The sequence below is a fragment of the Larimichthys crocea genome, chromosome XIX, assembly GCF_000972845.2.
Source record: "Larimichthys crocea isolate SSNF chromosome XIX, L_crocea_2.0, whole genome shotgun sequence".
NCBI lineage: Eukaryota > Metazoa > Chordata > Actinopteri > Sciaenidae > Larimichthys > Larimichthys crocea.
In genome coordinates this window covers 12,517,462-12,527,722 of record NC_040029.1, presented here as the reverse complement: position 1 = coordinate 12,527,722, position 10,261 = coordinate 12,517,462, and the positions used below count along the sequence as shown (strand labels likewise).

At 41.9% G+C, this 10,261-nt stretch overlaps 1 protein-coding gene across 2 annotated transcripts; it reads left to right on the top strand.

Moving 5' to 3' along the window:
- Positions 1-4,846: 4,846 nt before the first annotated feature.
- On the top strand, positions 4,847-9,604 carry LOC104940083 (uncharacterized). Of its 2 annotated transcripts, none has more exons than XM_027291479.1 (6): positions 4,847-5,019; positions 5,163-5,219; positions 5,489-6,133; positions 6,229-6,288; positions 6,669-8,575; positions 8,617-9,604. In XM_027291479.1, the coding sequence occupies exons 1-6, from the start codon at positions 4,941-4,943 to the stop codon at positions 9,568-9,570; spliced, it is 3,702 nt and encodes a 1,233-aa protein (XP_027147280.1). In that variant the 5' UTR covers positions 4,847-4,940; the 3' UTR covers positions 9,571-9,604. The 2 variants fall into 2 exon arrangements, with proteins under 2 accessions (XP_027147280.1, XP_027147279.1); XM_027291478.1 differs by having other exon boundaries at positions 6,669-8,611; positions 8,653-9,604.
- Positions 9,605-10,261: the final 657 nt, after the last annotated feature.

Here is a 10,261-nt window from a genome sequence, read left to right as displayed (position 1 = left end):
TTACGTCTTTTTTGGACATGATATCGACGTCCAATTCTGACGTCTTGGAGACCTTTTCGAAGTTTTTTATACGTCTTTTTCTGTACGTGGTTACACTTAAAACACTACACTGTCAAAAGGCACAGATTGCTGATTTTACGGTTAATTATTGTGTTGAATCCATAATGTTCTGTAACAACAGGTTTTTACCCCTGGGAAAAAAACTGTTTTTGCTTAAAAATTAACATTAAAAACATTAAAGAAAATTACATTTGTGCCATGAAATACAAAAGGATTAAATGTAAATTTAAGTGTGCAAATTACTTGGGAAAATTGTCAATCGATTAGAGCAGAAAAACATAAGTTACCATTTTTGTCTAATGGTGAAAACATGGGAAACTATAAGCACTGTGACATAAAAAATCCAAAACCAAACTTTTTCATTGTATTTTTCATTTAATGAACACCTTGTGAGGCTGTACACACCTTATCCAAACATGTGTAAAACAGACATAGCTACATGAAATGACATAAATGCACAGTAATAAGAATTTCTAACAGTGTGGGCGCACTGTATCTTTTCTGAAATAATAATAAATGCTAAAATGCTACTGACTGTTCTTGCTGTTCAGATCTTTTAACTTGAACAGTAAAATCACCACGGTTCATTAAGCCGTGACAGTGGTGCAGCATAAAACCAGAAACCCTGCTTTTTGTGTTATCAGTGTTATCTGCTATTTATATATACACACATATAAAAAAGTCTCCAACATAAACAACCACCTCACCTCATTGCAAGGCTGTACATGAAGATGGAAAAAATGTACACATCTTACACTGTGTACACTCATACATACTGTAACATTACAACAACATTACACCTCACATCACATGACTCACGAAGTATGGTCCACTCAAGTCCACTCATGGTCTGCAAGGTCACGATGAGTGTGAGGACTCCTGGTTCACAGCAAAGACATCCTCCTTTGTGTTGCTCAACTTTCGTTCCTCTCTCCGGATTTATTGAAAGAAACACCTTGAAGGAAAGAAGAAGGATAAATATTACAGGGTCTATATGTTATGTTTTTACTTATTACATTACATTACATTGCATTTAGCAGACGTTTTATCAAAGCGACTTACAGAGGAGGACATAAGCTGAGAAAGGGTTGTAAAGGAGCACAGAGTAGTTGTTAGTTTTGTTAGCAGGGAAGCATTCTTGAAAACAGAAAGGTTTTTAAAGGTAGAAAGGGATTTTGCTGTTCTAGTAGCCGTGGTAAGTCATTCCACCCTTTGGGGACGACCACAGAGAAGAGTTAAGAGTACCTCGCTTTGCAGAGGCGAGGGTACAAACTAGACGTTGTTTGAGGCGGAGCGTAACGCCCTGGTCGGACGTGAGCTTTGTAAGGCGCTGAGATTAGACAGGGGCAGATCCTGAGATGGTTTTGTAGGCTGCGTCGAGCTTGTGTTTAATTCTGGCAAGCTACCGCAGCCAGTGAGGTCGCTGAAGAGTGGGGTGGACATGTGACCTTTTAGGTTATTGAAAAACCAGTCGCGCTGCGGCATTCTGGACCATTTGCAAAGTTGATCGCGCAGCAGGTAGGCCAGCCAAGAGCGAGTTGCAGTATCGAGGCGGGAGCTGACTGTAGCCGAATCAGGAGCTGAGCGGCATATTGGGTCAGTACTCTGATTTTTCTAATATGTACAATGATAGCGACATGACCTCGCTAGGAGGAATGTGTTCAGAGAGAGAAAGACGTAATCTAGTACCACGCCCAGTTTTTAGCAGCATGGTTAGGGGTAATGGTGACCGTACCAATTTTCAGGTTGAAGTCATGGCAGATTGACTCATGGGCAGGGATGACCAGGAGTTCGGTGTTTTTGAAGATTAAGCTGGAGATGGTGGTCTTCATCCAAGTTGACAGATCAGAGAGACAGCGGAGATGCGGCAGAGGCCGTGGTGTCGTCCGGCTGGAACGACAGGTTAGCGTGTGTCATCGGCATAGCAGTGGTAGAGAACGCCTTGGAGCGGATAACATGGGACAGCGAGGTGGTGTAGATGGCAAACAGAAGGGACCCAGCCCGACCCCTGCGGCACCCCCGTGGAGAGGTATGAGTCGATGACAGACGACCTTGCCAAGACACATTAAAGGAGCGTCCAGCGAGGTAGGACTCGAGCCAGGAGTGGGCGAGAGCCTGTAATGCCCATGTTAGCGAGTGTGGTTAGGAGTATGTCGTGATTGACTGTATCGAAGGCAGCCGATAAGTCGAGAAGGATGAGTACAGATGATTGCCCTCGTACTCTGGCTGTTTTTAAGGCTTCTGAAGATAGTAAGGCTGTTTCGGTGGAGTGGCCACTTCTGAAACCGATTGCTTTGGGTCAAGTGGTGGTGATGGGTGAGGAAGTCAGTGATGTTTGTTTAGAGACCGCCCTCTCAATGGTTTCGAGAGGAAGGGGAGCAGTGACACCGGCCGATAATTTTCAACCGAGGCGGGGTTAAGCGTAGTCTTTTTAGTAATGGCGTAACTCTGGCTTGTTTGAAGGCCGCTGGAATACGCCTGAGGACAGTGAGGCATTAATCACGGATGTGTCGTGGGACTACTGTAGGAGCGATATCTTGTAGGAGTTTAGAGGGGATGGGGTCCAGTGGCAGGTGGTGGGTCGGTTGTTTATGATCAGTTTGTGATACCTCGTCTTCCGAGAGAGGGGTGAACGAGGAGAGAGTTGCGCTGTTGTCTGGGGGAGTAGCAGGTTGTGACCGGGGGGATCACAAAATTGTTTGCTGATTATCGCCCCCTTGTCTGTGAAGAAGGAGGCAAACTGTCAGCAGTGAGTGGTTGGTGGCAGGTGGGGGTGGGGAGGATTGAGCAGCGATTTGAAGGCGGAGAAGAGTTTCCGTGTGTCAGTTGTGCTGCTGATTTTCTGTTGTAATATTCCATTTTAGCAGTCGTGACAGATGAAGAGAATGACGCTAGGAGAGATTGGAAGGCTTCTAGGTCAGCGTGGTTTTTGGATTTGTCCATTTCCGTTCTGCAGCTCTGAGTGCTGTACGTGACGAGCGGATGGCATCAGTCAACCATGGGCGGGGCTGAGTGGAGCGTGCTGGTTTTCTAGAAAGAGGGCACAGGGAATCTAGGCATGCTGTTTAGTGTGGAACTGAGAGATTCTGCGGCTGCGTTGACATCTAGCGGAGAGAAACTGTTGGAGGGGGAAGGGCAGTAGCGACGATTGAGGCGAAGTGGGTGGCAGACAAGTTGCGGAGATTGCGTCGAGAGGTGGTCTGGGTTGAGGGGTGGTAGGTAGTTCTGGGAGGAAACCGTGAAGTGGATGAGAATGGTCCGAGGTATTAATGGTGTGACCATTATGTCATCAGTTTTGCAGTTTTTGTAAGGACGGATCCAGATGATTGCCTTTTTGTGAGTTGGGGGAGTACTGACTAGTTGCATTGCGAATGAGTTGAGAGGGATAGAAAGTCTGTGGCGTAAGCTTTGCCTAGATGGATGTTGAAATCACCGAGGACCAGCAGCGGGCACTCAAGTTCAGGGATTGAGGACAGTAGGTGTCTAACTCATTGACGAAGTCACCCGAGGTCAGGAGGACGGTAGATGACGATCACTGAGCATTTGACGGAGCTATGACTTTGATTGCGTGGTGTTCAAATGAGCAGTAGTTGGTGTGAGGAGCAGGGGAGCATAGTTCCATTTGTTGTTTTTAAATATTCTTAACAGAAAGATACCACAAGATCCAGCTCGTGGTGGACACTGTGGCAGAGAGGATGACTCTTACACAGAACGTTCACTAGACCGAGGAGTGTGTTCAGTGACAGGCTTTTGCCCCTATCCTGCTGCACAAACAGACTGAAGAACTCTTCTGTCCCTATGACCATAAAAAAATATACACTATAACACTGCTCAGCGACAGCATAGAAACAATAAAACAAAACATTTGCAGTTTGTATTGGCACTGTTTCAATTATGTACATTTATATTTGGCACAATTTTTTTCGATTTCAAATGTCTTTTGTATTTATTCTATTCTGTATCTAAACATTAGGATCTATATGGTGAATATTTTCTTATCTTGCTGGTCAATATGTATGTATGTATTTATGTGTGTAGTATGTATTGTATGTATCTATGAATTACCTCTGGAGGAACTCCAGTGTTGATCGCCGTCCCACTGGGCAGTGTATATTGAAGCATAGTAACTGCCAAACTGAGGCAGATGGCACAGGGGAAGCAGTGATGTGGTCGTTGAATCTTCTGATCAATGCTCAACATGAAGCAGTCAGCAGTGAAGCAAGAGGACCCTGAGAATAAACAACATTAACAAATATATATTACAGATCTGTGCATCTGTGTCAACCATTTAACTACATTGCAACTTGGTTCAGACATACCACACACAATAAGGCAGGTTGTTGCTGGCACAGCCTCCATCTCAACCTCTTTTGGTCTGTCTGTGACTGTGTCTTCTGCATCTGGCACACTGGATTCTTGTGTGGTAGCACTTGCAGCACTCTGAGCATCTTCATTACCTGTTTCACAATCCATTTACAAACAATTTTTATGTTTTCTCGACGTGTGAGAGGTAAAGACAGATTTTACACTTAAACACGGTGCACCCTCTCACGGGCAAGTTACTTGGCGCCCCTCTACTATATGCTCCTTCAAGTGACACAAAGCTTTTTCCCCTCACACTGCTGTTCACAAAGTGAACTGTGCATTTTAATCTTGTTAAGTTCTGTCCAGAGTACAGGGTTCCCACACCTTTTTCATGAACAAATTCAAGCACTTTTCAAGCACCTTCAAGCACCAGTTTTTCCATTTTCCAGCACCTTTAAATAGGTAGCCTTCTGTTTAATAATTGTATCAGTTTATTAAGGCTGTGAAAATGTTCATGCTGGTTGTGAACACCAACAATCACTGTAATGAGCAGGTTTATTACAGATTACATGTGAATGAAAGAATCAATCAACATCCACATTTTATGTCTCCTTACAGAGTTAAGGCAGATACCTAAGGAGGAGCCACCTTTCAGTAAGTTATCCCGAAGAAACTGATTCACTTCTTCTGGAGAGGCTACCATTGGACTAGATTGGCTGTGCTGTTTTACCTGTCTCAGAGGGGGGACAGGGAGTAGTTTAGAATAATCAACATCCACATTTTATGTCTCCTTACAGCGGAACATGGATCAGCCATGACACGCAGCAGCAGCCTTACATGGCTGCCACCTACCAGTAAGTTGAAGTGAACTGAGTGAGAAATGTTGTCGTCTATATTAACATCTAGAATTTCAGTGTTTTGTAGGGGATGGGTACAAACTCACATTTGATTAGATTTCTATTTGTGAACTCACTGCTGAATTTGAAAGTCTCAAGTTAATAATGGATGACAGAATCTGTGAAGTCCACCTTAAAGAAGCTGTGACTTCCTGACTGGTTGTTAAAACAATTTGATTCTGTTCAACATGGATAAAGTCTACACTGACTGTGTTTTCTCTTGCCAGTGTCTGAGCTGAGGGTTGTTCTTCTGGGGAACAGCTGGTCTCAGAGGAGTTCAGTGGGGAACTTCATACTGGGACAGACTGTGTTCAACACTGAGGAAGAAGCAAACTGCTGTCTGAGTGAAAGAGGACAGGTGAAGGAGAAAGAAATGATTCTCATCAACACCCCAGATCTGCTGCATCCAGACATCTCTGAAGACAAACTGACAGAACATTGGAAAACCTGTGAGAGACTCTCTGATCCTGGACCTCATGTGTTCCTGCTGGTTTTACAGCCTGAAGACTTCACTGAGGAACACAAACTGAAGCTCTGCAGAGTCCTTCAACTCTTCAGTGATCAATCATTTGATCATTCACTGATTCTGATACCAACACCCAGAGAGGAAAGTCCAGGATTCATGGAAAAATACATGGAACACCGTCTATTAAAAGACATGATCAGAAAATGTAGATACAGACATTTGGATCAAAGGAACATTGAACTTTCAGAGCTGTTAACACGTTTGGGTCAAATTGTAAAGGAGAACAATGGAGAGCACGTCAGCTGGGATGTGTTTGAGGACGCAACATCGACTTTACCAGGAGATCACCAGAGACCAAAACAACAGGAAACACAGACTTCTATCATGGGTGCTGTTAAAGCTGCTGGTAAGTGCAGAAACAATTCTGACTTTGTTCACATAAATCTTCTTTCAGTAAATGAGAACATGACGTGGCAAATTAATGATGTCATCTTTTTACAGGGCTGAAAATATATAAAAAGGTCACTGGACAACAAACAATGAAAAACCCTTTGACTGACAGTAAGTACATTTATCACAACACTGATCATAGATTTATGGTGCGATCTTTCCTGCAGGAAAAACCCAAACACATCTTATAATTCATCACTATTGAAAAGCAATGAAATCAGAACTATCATTTCATTAAAAGTAAATCATCAAAATTAAATGTTGATATTAAACATACAAACTGTTTTAGACTGACACATACTGTATATTTTCATTCTCTATATCAATTGCTCATTTGGACAAAACATTGCTGTCATTTCAATTTGTGTTTCACACACCTTTTCTATTTCATCAGGTAAATCAGGTTTATGACTAATAATAATAATAATAATAACAACTAATAATATAAATATACCTTGATGTCTTTAATATTTTTCTCTGTTTTATGACAGCATCTGGATTTAGGATTGTGCTGCTGGGAAAAAGTGAAGACAAACAGTCAAAACTTGGTAACTTCATTATCGAGGACCAGACTTTTCATTACCAAATAACTTCTCCAACCAAACATTGTGTGGCGGCCTGTGGAGAGTTGAGTGGAAAACCATTAACTGTAGTGAAAACTCCAGACATCTTCAGTATTTCTGAGGATGCATTAAGAAGAGAGATGAAGAAGTGTGTGAGTCTTTGTCCTCCTGGACCAAATGTTCTTCTGCTGTTAGTGAAACCTTCTGATTTCACTGCAGGGAACAGACAAACACTGAAGTTCATCCTGAGTTTGTTTGGTCAAGATGCTTTAAAACACTCGATGGTCATCATGACACACAAGGAGAACAAAAGTTCTACAGTGAATCAGCTCCTTACAGACTGTGGAGGAAGACACTACAACATGTCTGAAGGTGACCACAGATCATTAATGCAGAGGATTGAGAACATTGTGTGTGAAAACAAAGAAACCTTCCTCACCTTCACTGAAGACACCACAAGGCCAATGTCTGAAGACATGAAACCAGCTTTAAACCTGGTTCTGTGTGGGAGGAGAGGAGCAGGGAAGATTTCAGCAGCCAAGGCCATTTTAGGTCAGACAGAGTTTCCTTCAGTCTCCAACTCATCAGAGTGTGTTAAACATCAGGGAGAGGTGTGTGGACGTCGGGTTTCCCTGGTGGAGCTGCCTGCCTTGTATGGAAAACCTGAGGCAGTGATGGAGGAATCACTCAGGTGTATCTCCCTCTGTGATCCTGAGGGGGTCCATGCTTTCATCCTGGTCCTACCTGTGGGTTCCCTCACTGATGAAGACAAGGGCGAGTTAAAGACCATCCAGAACACATTCAGCTCTCGAGTCGATGACTTCACCATGATTCTGTTCACTGTAGAGTCAGATCCTACAGCTCCGGATGTTGTTAACTTTGTACAAGAAAACAAGGACATCCAGGAGCTCCGTCAGAGCTGTGGAGGAAGATATGTTGTTCTGAACATCAAGGACAAGCAGCAGATCCCAGAGCTGTTGGACATGGTGGAAAAAATGAGAGCTGGAGGATCCAGATGCTTCACAAAGGACATGTTCACCAAGGCTCAGATGGAAAAGGTTTACAGACTTGAAGCTGAGCTGCAGGATGTTAAACAGAGAAGTGAGGCTGGAGGTGATGAAGAGAATCAGAACAGAGAGTGTCTCAGGATGGTGCTGATTGGGAAGACTGGCAGTGGGAAGAGTACAACTGGAAATACTATTTTAGGCAAAAAGCATTTTGAATTCAAAGCCAGCCAAAAGTCTATCACCAAGATTTGCCAGAAAGCATCAGGAGAGATTGATGGGCGACCTGTCGTTGTGGTCGACACTCCCGGATTGTTTGACACGACTCTGTCCAATGATGACGTTCAACAGGAGCTTGTGAAATGCATCAGCATGTTGTCTCCTGGACCTCATGTGTTCTTACTGGTGCTGCAGATTGGCCGATTTACACAAGAGGAAAAAGAATCTGTGGAACTGATCAAGAAATATTTTGGCAAGAATTCCCAAAATTTCATCATTGTTACATTCACCAGAGGAGACGACCTAAACAATCAATCATTTGAAAGTTATGTAAAAGACGACTGTGAGGACTTTGTCAAAAAACTGATACATGACTGTGGAGACAGATATCATGTTTTTAATAACAAGGATCTGACAAATCGTACTCAGGTCAGCAAGCTGCTGACACAGGTTGAGTCAATGGTGAGGAAAAATGGCGGCAACTGTTACACCAATGAGATGTTTCAAGAGGCAGAGATAGCAATAAAACAGGAAGTGGAGAGAATCCTTAAAGAGAAGAAAGAAGAGATGGAGAGACAGAAGCAGGAGCTAGAACGAAACCATAAGGAAAAAATACAAGAAATGGAAAGAAGAATGGAAGAACAGAGAAAAAAATACAAGAAATGGAAAGAAGAATGGAAGAACAGAGAGCAGAAATTGAAAAGGAAAGAAAACAGAGAGATGAACAACTTGAAAAAATGAAAGAAAACATAAATGAGGAGCGTAAACAGAGAAAGAAAGAACAGGAAAAGAGAAAGAAGGAGGAGAACAAAAGGAAAAGGGTGGAAGAACTTAAACAACAGGAATGGGAAGCTCTGGAGAAGAAACTAAAGTCAGAATCAGAGAAAAAGAAAACCACAGACAGAAAGTTGGAACAGAGCAGAGAAAAGATGAGAAAGGAACGAGAGAACTGGGAAAATGAAAGAAAAGAATGGTGGGAAAACCGAAATCTAGAAGATGAGCAGCGACAACATGAGGAGCAAGAAAAACTTAAAAAGCTTCAAGAAGAATACGAACAGGAAAGAGAAAAAAATGAACAGAGACGAAAAGAAGAAGATCGAATCAGAAGAGAACAAGAGAAAAAGGAAAGAAAAGAATTAGAAGGGAACTATAAGAAAAGAATTGATAAAATGAAGAAGAAATATGAAGAAGCAGCCAGAAAACAAGGTGAAGAATTCAACGAGTTTAGAAAGAAATACACAGAGGACTTTGTAGCGTTGGTCGACAAACATATGGAGGAAGTAAAGGACCTGAAGGAAAAACATGAGAGAGAAATGAAAGAGGCCGAAGGGAGTCGTGACAAAAAGTACGAGCTGTTGGAAAAACTCTCAGAGCACAAAGAAAAACATCTAAAAGGCGAAATGGAGAATTTGAAGAAAAAGCATGAAGAAGAAGCAAAACAGAAAAAACATCTAAAAGACGAAATGGAGAATTTAAAGAAAAAGCATGAAGAAGAAGCAAAACAGAAAAAACATCTAAAAGGCGAAATGGAGAATTTGAAGAAAAAGCATGAAAAAGAAGTGACAGATTTGAACGAAAAATACAAAAACAGTTGTATCATTCTCTGATCGCCCCACTGACTGAACTCTTGATCATTATGATGTCAACAAATACTTGTTTTTTTTTCAGCATCATGTCAACTCATCGTTATTTGACCACACAGGTGGTGAGCCTAGAGGCTGGATGATTCTTTGGTTATTGAATAGAACATGAATGTGCATGAAGGTTTTGGATTTATACATACGACTGGAATGAAGAGTCAAACATCTTGTAGAAATGGAGGATAACAAAAGAAAAAAAAGAACAGGAGACGAGACAAAGAGAAAAGGCAGGAAGAATGTCGACAAAAAGAGCGTGAGATGTAGGGCTGCACGATATGGCCTATAACCAATATCTCGATATTTTTAAGCTATATCGCGATACACAATATATATCTCGATATTTTTATTTCTCCTGTAAATCACAATGAATGTTAAATTCAACCCTTTGATGCAAAAAATAACATCAGTATGCAGAGATGTATAGTAACGAAGTGGAACTACTTAAGTACTGTACTTAAGTACTGAAATGCAGTATCTGTACTTTTTTGGAGTATTATTTTTTTCCCTAACTTCTACTTTTACTGCACTACATATTTTTGATGAATTTAATACTTTTACTCCGATACATTTTTCATGTGCTGAATCGTTACTCGTTACTATTGTAGCGTCCAGCCGGACACGTGATGAATGACGAGGCGATATTGAACAAACTGCATTT